This window comes from Rhinopithecus roxellana, chromosome 9 (genome assembly GCF_007565055.1).
Source record: "Rhinopithecus roxellana isolate Shanxi Qingling chromosome 9, ASM756505v1, whole genome shotgun sequence".
Classification (NCBI taxonomy): domain Eukaryota; kingdom Metazoa; phylum Chordata; class Mammalia; order Primates; family Cercopithecidae; genus Rhinopithecus; species Rhinopithecus roxellana.
In genome coordinates this window covers 33076755-33101189 of record NC_044557.1, presented here as the reverse complement: position 1 = coordinate 33101189, position 24435 = coordinate 33076755, and the positions used below count along the sequence as shown (strand labels likewise).

At 39.6% G+C, this 24435-nt stretch overlaps 1 protein-coding gene across 1 annotated transcript in view; it reads right to left on the bottom strand.

Moving 5' to 3' along the window:
• Positions 1 to 18828: 18828 nt before the first annotated feature.
• Positions 18829 to 24435, bottom strand: part of RAB2A (RAB2A, member RAS oncogene family) — a 109813-nt gene continuing 104206 nt past the window's right edge. The window contains exons 7-8 of the mRNA XM_010360349.2: positions 23272 to 23340; positions 18829 to 21246 (exon numbers count right to left, since the gene is read on the bottom strand). Coding sequence (XP_010358651.1) covers positions 21151 to 21246; positions 23272 to 23340 — 165 coding nt within the window. The 3' untranslated portion in view covers positions 18829 to 21150. The remainder of the gene's footprint in view (positions 21247 to 23271; positions 23341 to 24435) is intronic.

Below are 24435 nucleotides of genomic sequence, written 5' to 3'. Positions count from 1 at the left end.
GGTTTATTCCAGGTACTTAGATACAAAAATGAGCACACGTTTAGAAATTGACCACCTGCATGGCCGGTTGTGGTGGCTCACGTCTGTAATCCCAGCACTTTGGGAGGCCGAGGTGGGCGGATCACCTGAGGTCAGGTTCGAGACCATCCTGGCTAACACGGTGAAACCCCGTCTCTACTAAAAATACAAAAAATTAGCTGGGCGTGGTGGTGGGTGCCTGTAGTCCCAGCTACTCGGGAGGCTGAGGCAGGAGAATGGCGTGAACCCGGGAGGCGGAGCTTGCAGTGAGCCGAGATCACGCCACTAAACTCCAGCCTGGGCGACAGAGCGAGACTCTGTCTCAATTAAAAATAAAAAAAAAAAAAAGAAATTGACCACCTGCCTTGTCCAAGACTGGTCAGACAGGGCCAGTAGGACAACTAGTCGAACGTCTTTTGTAGGTCTGAACTGGACTCAGGAAACAGAGTCTGACAATAGGGCTTGCTCCTGGCTTGAGTACTAATGCAAGGCGAGGCGGGAATACTAAAGCACTAAAAGGACAGTCGTTTTTTTTTTTTTTTTTTTTTTTGATGAGGGGGTTTCTATTTATGCAAAGAAAGCAGCTGAATCTGCCTGCCGTTTGCATGCTTCTCTGTTCATCTTTCAAGCATCTGGCCTTGCCTCTGATTCCAAGCAGCAATTGAGCTGCACTGAGTTACAGCTCTGCCCATGGCTCTCCCATCTGGAGATCTGTTGGGAAGGGTGAACCACAAGCTTTAAACCTTTACACAAATGAATAGAGTATTCTTTTGATTATTTTTTGAATGAATAGATTACTTTTTTTTCTTTTTTGAGATGGAGTCTTGCTCTGTTGCCCAGGCTGGAGTGCAGTGGCATGGTCTCGGTTCACTGCAACCTCCACTTCCTGGGTTCAAGCAACTCTCTTGCCTCAGCCTCCTGAGTAGCTAGGATTACAGGCATGCGCCACCACCATGCCCAGCTAAGTTTCGTACTTAGTAGAGACGGGGTTTCACCACGTTGGCTAGGCTGGTTTCGAATTCCTGACCTCAAGTGACCCACCTGCCTCGGCCTCCCAAAGTGTTAGGATTACAGGCGTGAGCCACCGCGCCTGGCCTAGATTAGTTTTGTTTTGTTTAGTTTTTTGCAGTTTTAGGTTTATAGAAAAGTTTCCATGTACCTCCTCTGCCACCCTAATTTCCCCTATTATTAACATCCTACATTCATGTGGTAATTTGTTATAATCGGTGAATGCGTATTGATACATTATTACTTACTGAAATCAGTAGTTTTAAGGTCATGCCTATATTCCCAGCACTTTGGGAGGCCGAGACGGGCGGATCTCTTGAGGTCAGGAGTTCAAGACCAGCCTGGGCAACATGGCAACACCAAATCTCTACTAAAACTACAAATATTAGCTGGGCGTAGTGGTGGGTGCCTGTAGTCCCAGCTACTCGGGAGGCTGAGGCAGGAGAATTGCTTGAACCTGGGAGGCAGAGGTTGCAGTTAGTGGAGATCACGCCACTGCTCAAGCGTTCCACCCACCTCAGTCTCCAAAAGTGCTGGGATTACAGGCATGAGCTACCGTGCCCTGCCCCTTTATAGGTTTTGATAATTGCAAAATGACGTGTATCCATCACTGCAGTATCAAACAATAGTTTCACTGCCCTAAAAATCCTCTGTGTTCCACCTATTCATCTCTTCTCACCTCCCCAAAACCCCGAGTAATTATTGCTTTTTTGACTGTCTTTACAGTTTTGCCTTTTCCAGAATGTCATATAGCTGGAATTGTACAGTGGAGAGCCTTTTCAGATGGTCATCTTTCACCTAGCAATATGTGTGTAAGATCCCTTCGTTTCGTTTTGTGCCCAATAGCTCATTTCTTTTTATTGCCGAATAACATTTCATAGTAGGGATGTACCACTGTTTTTTATCCATTTATCTATTGAAGGACATTCTGGTTGCTTCCAAGTTTTGGCAATTATGAATAAAGCTGCTGTAGACATTCATGTGCAGGCTTTTGTGTGAACATAAATTTTCAACTCGTGGGTAAACACCAAGAAACGTTATTGCAGGATCATTTGATAAGAATGTGTTTAACCTTTATGCTTGTTTTTTCAAACAAACTTTTATGTAAAGTGTTTAATGCAAAAAATGTAGCATAATATTTTATTTTAAAACAATATGTTGCGTGCAATTTCTTTTTTGACAGGAGTTTGCCAGTTTAGGAATTTGCCACACAAAGCTAAACACTTTAATGTCCAAAACAATATTTGGGACATTTGGTTTTTTAAAAATAGACTTTGTTTTTGAGAGAAATTTTAGTTTCATAGCAAAATTAAGCATAAAGTACAGAGGTTGCCCATATGCCCCTCGCACCTTTTTTTTTTTTTTTTTTTTGAGACAGAGTGTCACTGTTGTCTAGACTGGAGTGCAATGGCATGATCTCAGCTCACTGCAACCTCTGTCTCCTGGGTTCAAGTGATTCTCCTGCCTCAGCCTCCCTACTAGATAGGATTACAGGTGTGTGCCACCACGCCCGGCTAGCTTTTGTATTTTTAGTAGAGACGGGGTTTCACCATGTTGGCCAAGCTGGACTTGAACTCCTGACCTCAAGTGACCCATCCACTTCAGTCTCCCAAACTGCTGGGATTACAGGCATGAGCCACTGCGTCTGGCCTAGCACCTACATTTTTACAGTCTATAATTTATAAAAATATAGTTGCATGTTGGTTGGCTAATGAAAATGTTGACTTTGACAAAAAGCAAAACTTCACAACTTTTAAAATTCAAATGCAATAGAAGCACACAGAAATAAATACAAGCAAAGCAGACCTGGCGAATGTAACCATCACTTCTGGCCGGGCGTGGTGGCTCATGCCTGCAATCCCAGTACTTTCGAAGGCTGAGGCAGACAGATCACTTGAGGACAGGAGTTTGAGACCAGCCTGGGCAACATGGTAAAACCCAATCTCTACAAAAATTACAAAAATTAGCCAGACATGGTGGCGTGCACCTGCAGTCCCAGCTACTAGGAGGCTGAGGTGAGAGAATCGCTTGAGCCCGGGAGGTGGAGTTTGTACTGAGCCGAGACTGCTCCACTGCACTCCAGCCTGGGCAACAGAGGCCAACTTTGTCTCAAAAACAAACAAAAATATAATTTCTCCTTCTTTCTCACTCCCACCCCCTTGCCTTGGTTACCACTCAATACAATGTGTAAACCTACAGACATAACTTTTCTGTGCTTCAAAAGTGAAGTTAAGGGTTTTTTGTTATTTTTTTTCTCAGTTCACTGGCAGTTTCATTTGTGTTATTGTTTTTACAAAAATAGGATTCTACCATAAATATTGTTCTGCAAATTTTTTTTCTTTAAATACAGTACAGATGCTTTTTAATTTATGATGGAATTGTGTCCTGATAAACTCATCATAAGCTATCCAATAATTGTTAAGACCTCAAAAAATAAAATAAAGTAAAAAATGTCATTATAAGTTGAAAATATCATGTTAAAAATTCACTTAATACACCTAGCCTACCAAGCATCATAGCTTAGCCTACCCTACCTTAATGTGCTCAGAACACTTACATCAGCCTACAGTTGAGCAAAATTATCAAACACAGCCTATTTTGTAATAAAGTGTTGCATATCTCATGTAATTTATTGAATTCTATATTGAAAATAAAAACCAGAATGATTGCTTGGGTACTTGAAGCATGGTTTCTACTAAATGCATATTGCTTTTGACACCATCGTACAGTAAAAAAATCATTAGGTCAAACCATCGTTAAGTTGGAAACTGTCTGTATGAACTTTCCAGCTGAGTGCATAATGATTGCATAGTATTCCACAATCCATTACCCTATGATAGAAATATAAGTAATTTTGTTATTCCAAATCATGCTTAAGTAAACATTCTATACACACATCCTTATGCATTTGTGCTAAAATTTCTGTAAGACGAGGCAAAGTATAGAATTGGGATTATTGGCTCATTTCATACACACACACACACACACACACACACATATGCACACACACTCTCATTGATTTAAATGGTTCTCTATAAGTTCCAGCAACATAAGTAAATCTCTACATGCTGGATGGTATTTTTTGCCACCTTCAAAGGCAAAAATTGCAATCTCATTATTTCAAGTTATATTTTACTGATCTTGAACATCTTTTCATATGCTTGGAAACCATTTGAATTTCTTTCTTCTGAAATTGTCTCTGTTCATGCTTTCACCTATTTTTCTTTTAAAATAATTTTCACAAGTAATATACAACAATTCATATAATACAAGTAATATATTAATGTAATGTCCTTATAAAATTTCAAACAGGGCCAGGTGCAGCGGCTCATGTCTGTGATCCCAGCGTGCTGGGAAGCTAAGGTGGAAGCATCACTTGACATCAGGAGTTGGAGACCAAACTGGGCAACATTGTGAGACCTCATCTCTATAAAAAGTAAAAATAAAAAATTAGGTGAGTGTGGTGGTGCATGCCCATAGTCCCAGCTACTCAGGAGGCGAAGGTACGAGGATTGCTTGAGCCCAGGAGTTGAGGTTACAGTGTGTTATGATCGTGCCACTGCACTCTAACCTGGATGACAGAGGGAGACACCATCTCTTAAAAAAAAAAAAGAAATAATTTAAAAAAAGATTTGGGCCGGGCGCGGTGGCTCAAGCCTGTAATCCCAGCACTTTGGGAGGCCGAGATGGGCGGATCACGAGGTCAGGAGATCGAGACCATCCTGGCTAACATGGTGAAACCCCGTCTCTACTAAAAAATACAAAAAAAAAACTAGCCGGGCGTGGTGGCGGGCGCCTGTAGTCCCAGCTACTCGGGAGGCTGAGGCAGGAGAATGGCATAAACCCGGGAGGCAGAGCTTGCAGTGAGCTGAGATCCGGCCACTGTACTCCAGCCTGGGTGACAGAGCGAGACTCCGTCTCAAAAAAAAAAAAAAAAAAAAAGATTTGAACAGTACAGAAGTGTATAGAATTAAAATGTAAAAATTCTGTCTCCAGAAATCAGCTACTGTAGTCAAAATTTGGGATGTGTTCACCTATAAAGTTTTTTTCTGCATATGTGATACATACATACATGTATACAGACATGTGTATGTGTGTAACTATGATCATAAAAATCTATTATCCTACATCATGCTTTTTGAACTTAATAGATTTATATATAAATTGTTTTACTTAACAATGTGTCATACATAGAGAACCCTGATTTATTTTTATTTATTTATTTATTTTTGAGACAGAGTCTGGCTCTGTCACCCAGGCTGGAGTACAGTGAAGCAATCTCAGCTCACTGCAAGCTCCGCCTCCTGGGTTCACGCCATTCTCCTGCCTCAGCCTCCTGAGCAGCTGGGACCACAGGCGCCGCCATCACACCAGCTAATTTTGTGTGTGTGTGTGTATTTTTAGTAAAGATGGGGTTTCACCATGTTGGCTAGGCTGGTCTCAAACTCCTGACCTGAGGTGATCTGCTCGCCTCAGCCTCCCAAAGTGCTGGGATTTACAGGCATGAGCCACTGTGCCTGACCAAGGTTTTTTTTTCTAAATTATTTTATTTTATTTTATTTTTTTTTTGAGACGGAGTCTTGCTCTGTCACCCAGGCTGGAGTGCAACGGTGCCGTCTCGGCTCACTGCAACCTCCTTCCCCAGGGTTCGAGCGATTCTCTTGCCTCAGTCTCCTGAGTAGCTGGGATTACAGGCACCCACCACCACACCTGGCTAATTTTTTGTTTGTAGTAGATACAGGGTTTCATCATGTTGGCCAGGCTGGCCTCGAATTCCTGACCTCAGATGACCTGCCCACCTCGGCCTCCCAAAGTGCTGGGATTACAGGCTTGAGCCGCCATGCCCGGCTTTGGAGAACCCTGATTTTTAAACCATCCTTTAGTATTCCATGTGGTATAGACTGAATGTTTGTGTCCCACCCCCAAATTCATATGTTGAAACCCAACCCCGAAGTGAGATGGTATTAGGAGATGGGGTCTCTGAGAAGTTAGGTTTGGATGGAGTCATGAGGGTTGGAGCTCCCATGATGGGATTAACGTCCTTTTAAGAAAACAAGGAAGCTAGAGCTCGAGTTCTTGGCCCTCTGAAGGTACAGTGAAAACGAAGCTGTCTCCAGACACCAGATGTGCCAATACCTTGATTTCGGACTTCTCAGCCTGCAGAATTGCGAGAAATAAATGTTTGTTGTTTAAGATGTATTTTTGTTATGTAGCCAGAACTGACCAGAACATCATTAGATTTTTCTCCCTTTTGTTTCCTTTCTTTTTAATCAACACATACATATTGCGGGTGGATAAGGCATTCTTGTAGTGCTTTATAAGTATTAGCCCATTTAGTCATCATAACCATCCCATAGAACAGGTATTCATTTGATTAAGAAAACAGGTATGAAAAGGTTAAGTACCTTGCTCAAAATCACATGCTGGTAAGTTGCAGAATCAATTGAAATTTTACTTTAAAATTACCTTATTGATAAGTTCACGCCGTTTCTAGTTTCCTGCGGTTTCGCATGGTGCTGCAGTGCACATCCCAGGGAACCAGCAAGCAGCCTGGAGAGGAGCAGGGAGTCAGGTTCAGGGGGACTGAGAAGGTCAGAAGCACCAACACAGGTAGAAGAAAGAAGGGCTGAAAGCCTTCTTTCTGAAGTGTGGTATGCAGGTGGCCTGCAGAAAGAACACATTCTCACAGCATCCAGGAGCAGAAAGAACAGACCATGGAGCCAATCAAGGACAATTTATCTTGAGAACAAGGTTAAAGTAAGTCAATAAGGACCAGCTTGCTGGGCAGGGTTTCAATGTGGAAAAGTTGCTTTATTGAGCCACAAGCTATGCTCCTAACAGTCATTATTTCTCAATGATTTGGATGATATGTATGAAAGAATATTATATTACATTATCAAATAGCACATAAATATGATTTGATATATTTACCTGGTGAATTTGCTATATTTACTTAGCATTTGAGAAGTTTCATGTATATTGAATTGATTCATATGCATATGGAGTGAATATTTGCTGTTTCTTCCTGGATGACATTTTATAGCTACAATAAGATAGATACTATTTTTCTTTTTATATATTTTTACTTTTTTTGGAGACAGTCTCACTCTGTCACTCAGGCTGGAGTGCAGTGGCGTAATCTCAGCTCACTGCAACCTCCGCCTCCTGGGTTCAAGCGATTCTCTTGCCTCAGCTTCCCAAGTAGCTGGAATTACAGGTTGCACACTACCATCATCATAACTATCCCATAGAACAGGTATTCATTTGATTAAGAAAACTGAGGTATGAAAAGGTTAATTTTTTTTTTTTTTTTTGAGACGGAGTCTCGCTCTATCGTCCAGGGTGGAGTGCAGTGGCGTAATTTTGGCTCACTGCAACCTCCACCTCCTGGGTTCAAGCAGTTCTCCTGCCTCAGGCTCCTGAGTAGCTGGGATTACAGGTGTGCACCACCACTCCCAGTTAATTTTTGTATTTTTAGTAAAGACGGGGTTTCGCCATGTTGGTCAGGCTGGTCTCGAACTCCTGATCTCGTGATCCACCCGCCTCGGCCTCCCAAAGTGCTGAGATTACAGGCATGAGCCACCGTGCCTGGCCATTTGTTTGTTTTTTGAGACAGGGTCTCGCTCTGTCACCCAGGCTGGAGTGCAGTGATGAGATCTCGGGTCATTGCAACCTCCACCTCCCGGGTTCAAGCAATTCTCCTGCCTCAGTCTCCCAAGTAGCTGGGACTACAGGCGCCTGCCACCACGCCCGGCTAATTTTTGTATTTTTAGTAGAGACGGGGGTTTCACCATGTTCAGGATGGTCTCGATCTCTTGACCTGCTGATCCGCCCACCTCGGCCTCCCAAAGTGCTGGGATTATAGGCGTGAGCCAATGTGCCTGGCCAAGAAAGACTATTTTTTAAGGTAATAAACGAAGAGATGTATAGAAAGCAAGAAATTGAAAATAAAAATAGATAAGAACTGATGAAAATCAGAGTTAGTAGAAATTATGGAACATCTTAGATTTGGTCAAACAAAAAATAAAAACAGGCAGGAATTTCCTTCCTAAAATGAACAAAATTTTGAAAATATAGAAGCAAAACAAATTTTAGATTTTGAAAACAGAGATCATTAAAACAGAAGTGTTTCTGGAATAAATGTCATTATCTCTAAATATTTTTTAAAAGTCCTTGTTGCATGGAGGCATGTCTTGCTCCTGGATGAGAACACTTGCTATTATAACAATATCAATTTTCCCCAAATTAAACCATACATTTATCTCAACTTTCTAAAATCCCAAGAGAACTATGAGGGTCTCAAGTGGTGCCACTAGCATAGAAATACAGAATCTGTGACACAATAAAAACTTGAGAAGCAGGTTCAAATATGCATATAAAAGTTGCCTGAAATTAAAGCATTTAAATGTACTGAGGAAAGGATTAACTGCTTAATAAATGATATTAAAACAAAACACGAGCTCATCAAGTTGCCAAAAATATGTTTTTCAAATAAAAATTTCCACTATTGGTAATAGAGTGCAGGAACAGAACATTCTCGTGGTCTGGTTGGAGTATAAATCGGCACATTTCCAGAGGGTAATTATACAGATATAAAATCTTCAACAATGTCTATACTTTATGAACCAGTAATTCAATTTCTAAGAATGCGTTATAAAGAAATCTAGTATTTTATTTTATTTTATTTTTTACTTTTAGAGACGGGGTCTCACTTTCTCACCCAGACTGGAGTACAATGGCACGATCATAGCTCACTGCAGTCTGGAACTCCTGGGCTCAAGTGAAAGAGTTGTTGATGTGTCCAAAGATGTATCTCTGAAGATAATAACTGAGTGTTGATTGTTTTGCATAAATTATTTGTCAATCTAAATAGTCAATAGGAAGGTCTGATTAAATAAATTAATTTATTAAATAATTATTAAATAATAATTAATGACATTTTATAGCTAAAATAAGATAAATACTATTTTTCTTTTTATATATTTTTACTTTTTTTGGAGACAGAGTCTCACTCTGTCACTCAGGCTGGAGTGCAGTGGCATAATCTCAGCTCACTGCAACCTCCGCCTCCTGGGTTCAAGCGATTCTCTTGCCTCAGCTTGTGAAAATTTGCCTCAGCGATTCTCTTGCCTCATTGTGAAAATTTCATTTCACAATGAAACCTTCACTCAGTGAGCACCATCACTGTGCAGCCATCAAAATTATATAGCATGACAGTGAGCTAACATCTGTCCAGTGCTTAGCATTTGCCAAGCAGATTTCTAAGAACTTGACGTGCAACAACATGTTTCACCTTCCCCGCACATCTGTATAAGGCCGGGCGATGATTACTTTCATATTATAGCTGAGGAACCCAATGAGGGGGTGCAATTCCTTGCTAGTAAGTGGTAGAGCCCGAATTTGAACACTCCTAATCATTACAACTATGTAACAACGTTGGAAGATTTTATGCAACATAAGTGGGGAAGGAGGCAGTGTGCTCAGTGTGACCTGATTTTGGTGAAAGAAGGCATGCATATATAATCATAGAAGGAAATCAGAATGAAATCCAGAAAGATGCTGAGTGTTTTCTCTGGGTGGTGGGATTCTTAGTCTTTTGAGCAGAGGCTGTTGGTACCCTGGCCCACCCTTGTGTCACCACCTTGAGTTCCCTTATTACAGGCCACGAGTTTCCTGGTCTCTCTGCCCAAGGGCATCTCTGACCAGTGCACAGGGCAGACTAGACTGCTGAGGAGCTGATGTCCCAGGAGTACCCCCTACAAATGACAGAAGGTCCCCTTTGCAGGCTGTGTCCTTCCCACTGTCTCAGAGAATCCCCAGGAGAATGAGCACCAGGGACCCATAGCAGTAACATTTATAGCAGTGACAACACCTTCATGAGCTTTATCTGTTCCTCTCCCATCTCATTTCTGCTTTCTTTCGCCGTGCTTCCTGGGATCACCTCCCAGCAAACATATTGGCACCCAAATCATCTCAGTGTTGGCTTTGTGGAGAATCCAGACTTGGTGAGTAGTTTTTAAATGTTCTCCTTTCTTCAGGTTTTTTTTTCTTCAGGTTTTTTTTTTTTTTTTTTTTTTTTTTTTTTTTTTTTTAGCAAACATGTTGCATTTTAACAAGTTAAAAGGAAGACGAAGTTATTGTTAAAAAGGAATTTACTGGATTTCTAGTTAAACAAGGTGGATGAACACATGCATTTATCTCCTTCACAAGACTGCAGAAAATGCCATCAAGGGAATAAAATATACAAATACACAGGGCAAAGAGAATAGGAGAAGAGATAGCAGTGTACAAGAAATGCCAAAAAATATTTGACTTAGCAGAGCAAAATGTCGGTGAACAGAGTTGCAGTCATGAGGGAAGGTGAGCCAAGGTGTGGGGCTGCCTCTGTGTCTCCTCCAAACACCACACAGCCAGAGATTCAGCCTCCATCCTTCCTCACGTGGGAGATGGAGATTGAGTTCGGGTGCCACTGGCTTCAGATAAGGGATGCCCAGTGCCAAGGAAGGAGTGAGTAAGAAACAGGGCTGAGAGCTCTGGGGAGGGAATTGCGAGGTGGATACAAAATGAGGAGGGGTTCTTTCTTATTATAAGACTTGTAATACTATCTGGCTTCTAAAAAAACTATGTGCTTGTATAATGTTCATTTTAAAATAAAATATTGAAGGAATGTTTTTATTTCAATTTAGAAAAATCAGACAAGTGCTATTTAATCCTCAGATGGACACAAAGGCACAATGTCTATGGCGGCACTGGTCACAACAGCTGAAAGGTGGAAACTGCCCAAATGTCCATTGGTGGAAAAATGCATAAGCAACTTGTAGTATAAAATTCAGTTGTAAAAAGGAATGAAGTACTCGTACAGCTACAGTGTGGATGAAGCCTGGAAATATGCAAAATGAAAGGAGCCTATCATAAGATTTTATTTATATGAAGTATCTGGAACAGGTAGCTCCATAGAGACAGAATGCAGATGGTGGTTGCCTGGGGCTGGGTGGAGGGTACTGGGGCGTAACTTCTGGAATGGGATCCCCTTTGAAACTAGACAGAGGTGGTGGTTGCACACATTGTGCATGTACTAAATGCCACTGAATTGTCCACTTTAAAATGGCTAATTTTACATTATGTGACTTTCGCCTCAGTTTGAAAAGAAAGAAGGGGAAAAAAAAGGATTCAAGACTGATAAAGGACTATGTGTGGTAGCTCATGCCTGTAATCCCAGCACTTTGGAGGTTGAGGCAGGCGGATGGCTTGAGCTCAGGGATTCAAGACCAGCCTGGGCAACATGGCAAAACCCCATCTCTACAAAAAATACAAAAATTAGTTGCATGTGATGGGGTGTGCCTGTAGTCCCAGCTACTCAGAAGGCTGAGGCAGGAGGATTGATTGAGCCCATGAGGTTGAGGCTGCAGTGAGCTGAGATTGTGCCACTGCACTCCAGCCTGGATGACAGAGTGAGACCCTGTCGAAAAAAGAAAAGAAAGAAAGAGAAAGACGAAAGAAAGAAAGGAAGGAAGGAAGGAAGGAAGGAAGGAAGGAAGGAAGGAAGGAAGGAAGGAAGGAAGGAAGGAGAGGGAGAGAGAGAGCGAGAGAGAGAGAGAGAGAGAAAGAAAGAAGAGAGAGAGAGAGAGAAAGAAAGAAAGAAAGAAAGAAAAGAAAGAAAGAAAGAAAGAAAGAAAGAAAGAAAGAAAGAAAGAAAGAAAGAAAGAAAGAAAGAAAGAAAGAAAGAAAGAAAGAAAGAAAGGGACAACTAAGTGGGAAGGCAAGAAGCATTAGGAGTGCTGGGCACTACTGCACTCTTGCCATGTTTTCAAGAATGTTACTGGGCAGACCAGTGATTCTGCCTCGCAGGATGACACATGGCCCTCGGACCAGGCGACACAGTGGGACGTGCATGCCAGCCTCGTGAAATCACGGAGGCTCAAGGAGCAAAGGGCTCACTTGCCTAATGAGTGTTGAACAGGTGGTAAGACACCCACAGTTAGGAAGGGGATTGATTATTCCACGTGCTGAGCTTTTCTCTAGATTCAGCAGACACAGATGAAAATAAGGAACACGAAGGAAGCATTCTTCAGAATCTCTTTATACCTTGCCTGTTTGTGTCACACATAGTGTTCCCTAAATCCCAGCTTCATCATAAAGACTCCCTGGGCTGAGGAAGGAGCTGAGGGCTTCCCTTTTTAACCCTCTAAAGCTCATAATCTACAGTCACATTTTTTATGAGTGGAATTGTGCTCCAGCCCAATTCATATGTTAAACTTCTAAACCCCAGTGCCAGAAAATGTGACAGTATTTGGAGATGAGGTCTCTACAGTGCCGTCAAGTTAAAATGAGGTGACCAGGGCAGGCCCTACTGCAGTATGACTGGTGTCCTTATAAGAAGGGGACATTTGAACATAGGGACCCACACAAAGGGAATATAATGTAACCAGAGACAAACAGCTATCTCCTAGCCAAGGAGAGAGGCCTTAGAGGGAACCAACCCTTCAACAACTTAATCTTGGACTTGCAGCCTCCAGAACTGTGAGACCATACATTTCTGCTGCTTAACTCCCCGAGTCTGTTGTACTTTGTTATGGCTGCCCTAGCCAAGCAATACTGCACTGTATACTAATCCCTGCTCTTCAGCCTTCAAATGCATATTACCTGTACAAATACCTCACTCATCTTGTATTGGGTAATCTTGTGAAATAAACTCATGATCATTTTAGATAATACATTTTTATAGGATAGATCCTAGGGATAAATAATTTTTTGGCTACAGCCTCTAACGGAACCATCTATGATTAGAGTCATTAGTAAATACTTTTATACTACTAACTGCAAAGAGGATGTTGAGTATCAGTGCTTTAACAGAAATCACCACCTGCTTGAGGCAAAGGTATGACATGAAGCATGGGTAACTCACACCTGGGCAGCTCCCAACACAGCACACACACATAGGCAAAGAGGCAGCACGGGGCTGGGGCGGTGGTCATTTACCACGTTCTGTAAATGTGAATTCTGTGCGGCAGCAGCATCTCCTGGGGACTGTAATGTGGCCATTTTAATGCAAAATTAATTGTCAAATATAAGACTGCAGCGGCCTTCTCCCGAGTGATTACCTCACCCTCCAGCAAGTCATCTTCGCTCTTGTCATCGATGCTCCCTACCTTGTTAGCAATATTCAAATGATCACAAATGACTTCAGGATCTCACACATAAAATGCAACACCTCCTGGTCAGCTCACACCCATTCTAGAATTTGTTCTTACTTGCTTATTTCTACAATAGGAAGGGAATCATTTCTGGAATCTGTGTTATTTCTCCATTGTCATTGTCATCATCATAATCATCGTAAGATGACACTTGTGTACATTTGACCCCTGCTTGAAATTTAGACTGAATTCTGGGCATAAGTCACATTAGAAAATGTGTCTCTTATATTATAGCAATAAAGTCCTATGTGGTACATGTGATTTTTTATGGAATCTCTTATGTACTGATATTTGATATTCTGAATAGCAGATTATTGTGAGGCTGGAAGATGTAAAAATAATACTCCTAGATATTCACGTTGCTTCTGCCAAGTTGAATTCTACACATGCCAGGCAGTGCAGCAGCTTTACCCTCCCATAGCCCCTGGCTGTGACGTGCCGTTTCACTGCAGGTACACAGACAGCCCAGCAGAACAAATGTCTTTGTTTGCAGGGTATAAGGGGTGTATTCGTTTCTATGACTCCCATAACAAAGAGACTCTTTGGTTTAAACCAACAGAAATTTATTCTTTTACCATTTTGGAGGCCAGAAGTCAAGGTATCTGCAGGGCCATGCTCCCTGTGAAACCTGGGGAAATCCTTCCTTGCCTCATCCTAACTTGTGGCTGGCAGCCAGTAATCTTCAGCGTTCCTTGGCTTGCAGCTGCCTAACTCCAGTCTCTGTGTTGGCCTCACCTGGCGTTCTCCTTGTGTGTCTGTCTTCACCGGGCCGTCTTCTTATAAGGAAACAGTTTTGTAGGATTGGGGGCCCACCCTACTCCAGTAGGACTTCATTTTCATTAATTGCATCTGCCATGTTCCTATTTCCAAATACGGTCAGATTCTGAACTACTGGGTGGTTAGATTTCATTTCATTTCCTTTTCGTTGTTGTTGTCATTTACAGAGACAGGGTCTTGCTATGTTGTTAGGGCTAGTCTCAAACTCCTGGCCTCAAGAGATCCTCCTGCCTCAGCCTCCCAAAGTGCTGGGATTACAGGCATGAGCCAAGTTAGGATTTCAACCTATCATCTTTTGTATTCAACCTATCTTTGCATTGTAGACACAATGCAACCCATAAAAGGGGCATGCTGCAAACTTCATGCTTTTTAGTTTTGAGGGCAACTTATAAGGCAGCATTTTTGTTTGTTGAATGGACACAAAATCTTATTTATAGGGAAGTGCATAAAACACATAGGTATAGTTTATGGACATATAAAGCAAATATCCATGTAAGTCTCATGCAGGTCATGAAACAGAACATAGCTAGTCCCAGATAATCTCCTTGTGCCCCTCCTATCCTGCTAGAGGTAACCAATATCCTGACTTTTGTGATAATATTTCCTTACTTAACTTTAGAGTTGATGAAATGATGTTATATGTATTCTTTTCTGTATAATATTTTCACTAGCAAAATTCATTCGTTTAAGTAAAATAAGGGTTACTAATTTAAAAATATCATTCATGTTGCTAAATGGTTGCAGTTCAACTCATTTTCATTGCTGTATGTTATCCCACTATATGAATATACCATGGTTCATCCCTTCTATTGATGCACATCAAGGTTGTTCCCAGGGACTATTACTTATGACACTGAATATTCTGGCAGAAGGATCCTGGTGCACACGTGGATGAATTTCTCTAGGGCATGTTCTGAGAGAAGGGTTTGCAGGTTGTTTTCTAAAGTGGTTGCGCACATTTGCTCTCTTTCCAGTAGTATATATGAGCATTTCCTTTGCTTTACAACCTTGCCAACATCCGAACATTTGATGTCAGACTTTTACATTTTGCCAACCCATGGATTATAACTCTTTCACTGTGAGCTTTAAAAAAATTATATATATTTAGAAATATAAACATGTTGCAAAATTATTAAGATGGTGTCTTGTTCTGTCACCAAAGCTGGAGTGCAATGCCGTTATCACGGCTCACTGCAGCCTCAACCTCCCAGGCTCAAGCAATCCTCCCACCTCAGCCTCCTGAGTAGCTGGGACCACGAGTGCACACCACCACACACGCTAGTTTTCTTGTTTGTAGAGATGGGGTCTCCCTGTGTTGCCCAGGTTGGTCTCAAACTACACCAAGTTTCCATATACTTGTGACGCATCTACCCCAATATTAGCTTTTTCTTTTTCTTTTTTTTAAGATGGAATCTCGCTCTGTCACCAGGCTGGAGTGCAGTAGTGGCACAATCTTGGCTTACTGCAACTTCCGCCTCCTGGGTTCAAGCAATTCTCCTGCCTCAGCCTCCCAAATAGCTGGGACTACAGGTGCACGCCACCACACTCAACTATGTTTTGTATTTTTAGTAGAGACAGGGTTTCAACCATGTTGGCCAGGATGGTCTCAATCTCTTGACCTTGTGATCCACCTGCGTCGGCCTCCCAAAGTGCTGGGATTACATGTATGACCCACCGTGCCTCTTACATAACCATAGGAACAATGATGTAAGATTAGCCTCTTACATAACCATAGGAATAATGATCAGAACTAGGAAATTAACACTGATTAAAATGCTGCTAATGAATCAGCAGACCCTATTCCTATTTCACCAGTTTTCCCACTAATGCCCTTTCCTGGATCCAGCATCCCACACTGCATTCAGTTGCCATGGCTCCCTATCTCCTCTAGTCTCTGACAGTTCCTCGTTCTTTCTGTAACTTTCATGATGCCCAGTTGTGAAGTGTTGGCTACTTTGTAGAATGTTGCTAAATTTGGGTGACAGGTTTCCTCATGACTGGGTTGAGGTGACCCATTTTTCGCCATGGAATAGTGTGTTTTTCTCAGGGCATCCCATTGGGAAGTACCTAGCATCCTCACATCTTCCTAATCACTTGATAAGCCATGGTGTCTGCCAGGTCTCTCCACTGTTGTATTGTATTTCTTCTTTTGCAATAATATTTTGTGAGGAGATACTCAGACTGTATGCATAGCCTTTCTCAGGCTTTTGCCCACGAATTTTAGTATTGATTCCTGCCTTTAACAATGACTGTGTTGTAGATTTTCTGTTTACATCATCCCTTTTATCTTTACTAACTGGTCGCTAATGTAAAGAAGAGCTGCGTCTTTCCCACTTACTTAATCATTCATATTAATATAAACTTACGGATATTTATCTCACTCCCTGGTTTACGATCCATTACTAGCACGTTAGTGTCCTTTGGCCTGACTCCCCTCTGCCCCATCATTTTACAAACAATTCCTTCCTTTTCTCTGGTATCGCAGGATATTCCAGGCTCATTTTCTAATTTCACTGCCCCAACCCAGGAAATCAATCATTTTTCTAATGAACCCTAGTTTCCTTTATTAGATAATGCTATTTGGAAACCAGTAATGGGCAGTAGGTATTATGCTCATTGCTACTGGGCCCTCTCAGCAGACAAAGGTGAAGAAACATGTTTACTCACAGTGCATCTGTACATATAAAATCCACGAGTTCATGATCTCCTCAATTCCAACCTACCACCACAAGGTTCACTCTAGCCTTTCTCAGCTTATTTGCAATGCATTTTTGATGAGGAACTTTGCTCTCATTATCCACAATGTATTTACTTGTTTGCTCAGTCTATGTAAAAGGTAGCTTTGCATTGCTAACCCATCCCCTTTACCAGCTACAGCCTTTGTGATGGTTCATTTTGTCTTCAGTCTTACAGTCAACAGTGATAATACTATTTTCCAAAGTTATATATGTTGGTTTTCTTCCCTACCCCTTCAGTGTGGTGTTACTCATTTGACAAGTTCATTAATATTTTGTATTTTACCGAGTTCCCGCACTTCATGGTTGACTTTAATTATGTTTGGGTTATGTGAAACATAACCATAGTTGAGTCAGAGCCATACAAAAAATGTACACTGAAAGCAGCAACATTCTCCTCTTGTCCCAACCACCCTATTCCCAGCCCTCTTACTTTTCACCCTGTACCCACCCAGTGTTTGTAACTAGTTTCTGGTGTATTCTAGAGATCTTCCTCATCCTTCTTTATAGCTGTGTAGGACTTCACTGTGTGGATGGACATAAGTTTATTGAATCACTATAGTTTACTGAATCACTATAAGTGGAAATGACATATAAGTCATTTCCAATAATTTCGAATTACAACCAATGCTGCAGAAAGTAACCTTGTGCATATGGAGCTTTTGCTTTAATGGGAGAATTATCACTTGGGCAGATTCCTACAAGTGGGATTTCTGGGCTAACAGCAAGTGTGTATGTAATTTTATTAGGTATTGTCAAGTTCCCCTCCAGAAAGGTAGTTCCAGTTTGCACTTCTACCAGCAACACACAAAGGTGCCTCACCAATACAAGGTGGCGTTGTATTTGACATTTCTTCCAGTCTCATAGGTGAGAAATGGCATCTTAGCTTGAGTTTGCATGTCTGAATTTTTAAAAATAAATTCTATTGTGTTTAAAAGTATACGTTATGGGATACACATAAATAGAAGGTTACTAGAGCGAAGCAAATTAATGTATCCATCACTTACATTATGTTTGAATTAAAAATGCATTTTAGGAACATTTTATAACTTTTCTTGTAAATTGCTCATTTTCCTCCATTTTTCTATCAGGAGTTTGGCGCTTTGTTCTTCAATGTTTAAGAATTAGCCTCATAATTTTGTAAAACTAATTAATACTAATATATAGACTGACAGTTTTTGGCTGGGCGTGGTGGCTCACGCCTGTACTCCCAGCACTTTGGGAGGCTGAGGCGGGCAGATGAGCTGAGGTCAGGAGTTTGAGACCAGCCTGGTCAACATGGCAAAACCTCACTTCTACTAAAAATACAAAAAGTAGAAGGGTGTGGTGGCAGGCGCCTGTAATCCCAGCTACTTGGGAGGTTGAGGCAGGAGACTCACTTGAACCTAGGGAGATGGAGGTTGCAGTAAGCCAAGATGGCACCACTGCACTCCAGCCTGGGGGACTAGAGTGACTCTGTCTCCCAAAATAAAATAAACAAAATAAATAAAATCAAGTTCTCTATCATGACTTCAACCAAGAAAGTAATACCTGGTCCATCCCAACGGAGGATGAGATGATCTACCGTGGTGTTAGACTTCATTTTAATGTAAACATAAAGCACACCTAAACTCTTGAGAAACACAGGTAGACACTCTGGTTTACCTATTTGTACAGTCAATTCCTGTTTATTATTAAACAGCTTTATCTCTTTGTGTATCTTTTACTCATATAGTCAAACCTCATGCTGCCAACCTCAGGACTAAATAAACTGAGATGCGGCTTTACTATGCATGAGAGAATAAATGTTTGAGGTGTTCCAAAGCCAGACGTGAATCAGTTTTTCTGAGTGATTGGAAACATTTTGGTACGATTTATATCCCAACCCTTTTTGACCATTAGCAGAGAAATAGGGACTATTTTCCTGTTAACAGGCTATTTTTAAATATCATTAAAAACAAACTGTATGCAGTTGTATATCCTGTTTCAGTTGTATAGCTAATTATATGCCACATTCTTTCAAAAAATTGGCTTTTCATTCGGTTGTCTTAAATTTGGAAGACGAATGGTAACAATATCTTTATGAAGATCATAATTTTGAAATGTTACATGTTGAGTGAGACATTGAAAGCTGTGTTTATTTTTTCAGTGACTGATTTTCTGTGTCCATAGATGCTATAAAAGTTGATCAAAGATCAACTAAAGATTCAATTACAGTATTACAAATTCAACTGCAGGTACCAATATTACATTATTTGACAGGGATAATAAAATGAGCAAAGAGTGGAAATCATAGACAATAACATTGCTTTCTCAATTAACAGAAAGAATTCATAACATATTCCTTAATGGTAGATGCGATTTGTAGAGAATGTGGAAATGAACTATTGAGAAGTCCACCTGCTGCCCCAGACTGAGGCACATTAGGGTGGTTGTGGGAGGAGTTATATTTGAGGGTTCGACTTTTCCTTAGGGTATTAAAATACATGTCCTGGTTTGTTGTTTTTGCCATTAATTTCTCTTCTTCAAATAAAATAATTAGGGGAAAAAGCATGGAAAAGAAACACATTAAACTTCTGGAAAAGTTAACAGAAGCTTAAAAATAACAATTTCCAAAGAATCATTCTCTTCTTGGTATAGAGCAGAACCTGTCCAGCTGCCTTAACTTTTCCTACTCATTGGTAAAGACAGTGATTACTAAGACCAGTGTATTTGATATGGCCACCTGAAAGAAAAAGGCTGTACTACAAATACCCATGAAAACAGATTTTCTCTCACCTTTCCCTCTGCCCTCATGGAGATAGTTAACACAGAACTATGAGAGAATTCGGTGATTTCCCACAAGAGTACTGTCAAACTTTTAACAGAGTATTGCTGACTCTTCAAGGAAGACCTGTAGAAAGTTGAAGGCCGTGAGTGAAATGAAAGTAGTTAGTTTCAGAATTAGAACTTCTTTATGCTTTTTTTCAGGCATGAGTGCTTTTGTGCTAGTTCAAGAGTAGAAAACACTTACTTACATTGCTTACACCATCAACAAAAAGAATTTCAATATAGTGAGATTTGTCACATTTTAGCAAAATTTTTAAAAAGGGTTGAGTGTTAAAACATTGTGACCTTTTTAAAAAACATGCTTCAACACATGTAAAAGCTGTAAGGGGACTAAAAATACATTTAAAAAGAGGTGGTCATAATAAAAAAAAAAAGAACACTTTTATACATAGGATTTTATTTTGCACTGCTGTAACAATTTCATTATAGACCAAGGGAGAAAAAGAAAAAAAGGATAAAACCACCACACTGAGTAAATTGCTAAAGCTTTTCTACTTTGTAACAGTATTTTTCCATCTGATAGATTTATTGTCATATCCCCTTCAAAACAGACAAGATGCTTACCATATTTAAAGATTATAGAGGTTGCCACCGAAAGAAAACTTTTACACAGTCACTGTACATCAAGGTTGAAAAACTGTCCTGCATGAAAAATATACTTAGAAATCATGTGAATAAAATAAAAAAGAAAACATTATTGTGTTTAAGGAAAGATTAAAGTCCTCATAATGTGCCATCTAAATGTGGATACTCATTCTTCTTGGAGTTGCTAAGATGTAGGAATTTCTTGCTTCTGCCCTTTTCACTCATTATACTGTGTTTTTCTCCAACAATATTCGTTAAGGCAAACAAATCCTTTTCTGAAGAGGTCTTAAGGAAATTGTGGACAAAGCAAACTTTTGGCATTAAAACAGGTTAACATATACAAAGCCTTTAGTAATATACATTAAGCATATTTCTCTTGGACTAGTGACAAGAAAAGATGAACATGCTTGTTAACAATGTCAAAAAGTTTAAAATTCAGTGTCCAAGCAATTCCTAACAATGCTTCTGTAGCTTTAAGCTCTAAACAGTATAGAATTTATGCAAATGCATTAAAGAATTCAAGCTTGGCAAATTACACCCAAGCAGGTTATTAAACTATATATACAGAAAGTAAATGATAAATACAGAATTAAAAGAGTCCTTCTGTTCCTTATAGCCTTGAAAATTGACAAAGTTTTTGAGGACAGTTCTATAATATTAAACATTAGGTAACCACAGGTGTTGGGAAACCTAACTACACAAACCGATTTAAAATACTCAAGATGACTTTGTAGTGTTTAATACAATTCAGTTCGTAGTTAAGGGCACAAGACAACATTTAACAAAAATAATCACATCAATTGACCTAGAAATCAAATGCAAATAGATATGAATACAATCTCCAAAATCTGTCTTTTAAGTGAACATTAACCATTTATTCAAAGTTATACAAGAATTTGAAGGATTAAAGTCTTCTGTGACATAAAGCCATTTCAAATAGTTTCATGTCTCAGCTGAGCAGGAGGAGAGGGGGTGAAAGAATAGGTGAGTAGGCCCCGTTGGGCAGCTAGACAGTAAAAACAGACTCAACAGCAGCCGCCCCCAGCCTGCTGTCCTCCCTGATTGCCTGCATGTGTTGCATTAGTAGCAGCATGCTGAGGGCCAATTTTAATGCCATTTGCCTGAAATAAAAGAGAACAGAACAATAAATATGACCAGACACAACCAGACGATACAGTTTAACTAGATTCTTAAAAAACTAATTTAATTCTTTATGATACAATTTTATCAAACAACTGAGAAAAATATAGTAAGTAGATTTTAGCAACAATTAAAACAATATCTCTTAAGGGCTGTTCCTTCCTTTTAAAAACACTGTGGAAATGTTTCTGAAAGTAATTCTTTATCATACCAGGTACGGGGTAAATAGATATTGGATAATGTTGCTTTTCAGGAAATTCTCATAATGCAGAAATCGTTTAAAATAATTATTGCAAGTAATCTTTAAAGCATAAAAATACCCAAAGTCCATGCTGCTTTAATACAAGGTAAAATCTTTTCACTAGACAGTGTTTCTGTTCCATGTTGAATCAGCTGTACAGGCTAAGGGCATATGAGTGTTCTGTGTCATCAATAATTTCTATGATCCCCAAAGACATGGCAGCTTGCCAAGAACCCACACACAGAGTAGTTCTTTCATTCATCAAACTCACACTTATGTCTTAACCCTCACTCCCTCAAGTGGATTTTACCTAAAAATACAACACTTTGAGAAAAGTAATACAGTAGCTTCAGAAATTAAGCTCTTAAGGAAACTTTACGTCACAGTAAATCTCAGATTTATAGTGCTTGGCAGTTGTTCTGCAACAGTAGTAGCCTTGGGGTTTCTGGCACTAGCTCAGTATTGACAGCAGCTGATGTGGTTTCTTTTCGCTCTTTTGACTCCTCTTTAATAAAAAGCATGCCCTATGGCTCATTGGTTTTGCCCCCTCTGGGCTGGTAGCAACTTCTTGAGGAGTCAAGGAGTCAGCCTTGGCATTAGGCCAAATAAATAGCACGGCCTGTTGGCTCCTGACAGCACATTACAATCAAAGCTGCATAAGGCACAGTAAAGCAGTCAGCTACTATATGAAACCAGACAGAAACAATGAATGTGCCCTTTCAGATAGAGGCCCAATTACTGTTGAATTTATATGGTATTAGTCTCTGAATGGTGTCACCTTTAAACTAACTCGAGAAGTACTATCATATAAGCGAAGAAGATAGGATTGAGAAACTATATTACTCCAAATTAATGAAAAAATCATGTACTTTTTGGAAACCTTCGGCAAACTGCTGTTTGTTTTAGCAGAGACTACTGAAGTAACAGAGAGCCTCATTAATGTATAGGATGAGACAGACATACATAATGGCTTTCTAACACAATGCTTTTCTAACTGCAACTGGGGAGAAACCAGGGCTTTTCTTTCAGAAGCCAGAAATCTTAATACAGAATGGCAAAAATACTTATGTGAAAATAAGTATGCTACATCCACATAAACATTTTGAAGTAAATACAGATAAATGCAGAGTGGGGATGTGGGTCAAGTGATGATCTTTGGTGAACACTGAATTAGATGCTTCAAAGCTTTACATTTTATCCTAATCATGTTGACCAAAACAGGATCAAAATAACATTACAAAAAACCCTATGCCAAATGCCAATTTTATATATATATATATATACACACACACACACACATACATATATATATATTAATTTAGTCTCCTGAAAACATGCTATGCTATATTGGGAGTAATTTCCAAATTTGGTATTTCCCTCTTTCATACCAGATAACAGAGAGAGCATCTTGCATTAGTACATAGTACATGCATTTATATACCAGAACATTATTCCCAAAGCAGATGACACCATATGGTCATGTGGATAAAAGTGGATTTTCTTTTCTCTTTGGGGGATTTATATTATTTTGCATTGCTTGTGATGAATGGATAGGGTCACTTACTTTAATCCATTTCCATAGATAAAGTGTTGCTCTACTAGAACATATTTAACTACTATACCACATATACCAATTTTTCAGTTGGATGATTGTAAACTAATGGTGTTAACTGATTATCATGATTGATTTTAGGATTAAAAAAATTATAAAATAATGAAGTGAATTCTAAATTAATATTGACCAACAATATTTATATGTATATACCTCATTATTAATGTCAAAGACTCCTTCTTGAATTTTTTCATAAATTTCTTTTGCTGTATTAATAAATGCCTGAAATAGAGAAATTGGTTCATATTATATAAAACCAAAGCAGTAAAATAACATTATATATGCTCTATAGAATATCATAATGTTCAACATATGAAAGTCAGTTGATGTAATACATATTCATAAAGAACAAAGATCATATTAATATAACTATTAATAAAGAACAATCAATGTAATACCTTATATTAATAAAGAACAAGCCCACATGATCATCAATAGACACAGAGAAAGCATTTGACAAAATCCAACATTTCATGATAAACTCAACTAGAAATAGAAGGGAACTCCTCAACCTGATCTAAAGAATGGCATCTAAGAAAAACTATACCTAACATCATATTCAAAGATGAAGGCTGAAAGCCTTCCCCCTAAGATTAGAACAAAGGATGTATGCACATGCTAATTAGAATTACAAACAGCATTATTCACAATAACCAACAAGTGCAAACAACAGAAATGTTCATCAGTCAATAAAAATAAAAATTGGGATATTCAATTAGAATATTATTTGGCCATAAAAAGGAATGAAGTACTGATTCATGCTACAATGTGGACGAACCTTGAAAAACTGTGCTAAATGAAAGAAAGCAGACACAAAAGGCAACAATACTACAACTCCATTTCTATGAAATGTCTAGAATAGGCAAATCCATGGAGACAGAAAGTAGATTACTGGTTGCCAGAAGCTAGATGAAAGGGAAAATGGGGAGAGAATGCTAATGAGTATGAGGTTTCTTTTTGGGGTAACTAAAATGTTCTGGAATTAGATAGTGGTGATAGCTGCATAACTTTGTGAACAGACTAAAAACCATGGAATTGTTTGTTTATTTATTTATTTATTTATTTTTGAGACAGAGTCTCACTCTGTCACCTAGGATGGAGTGCAGTGACGCGATCTCGGCTCACTGTAACCTCCACTTCCCAGTTCAAGAGATCCTCCCGCTTCATCCTCCTGAGTAGCTGGGACTACAGGTGTGTGCCGCCACACCCAGCTTATGAATTGTATACTTTAAAAGCATCAATTTTATGGTATGTGAATTATATCTCAAAAGAAAACATCATGACCATGAGAGGAAAAAAGAATATTGAAATATGAGA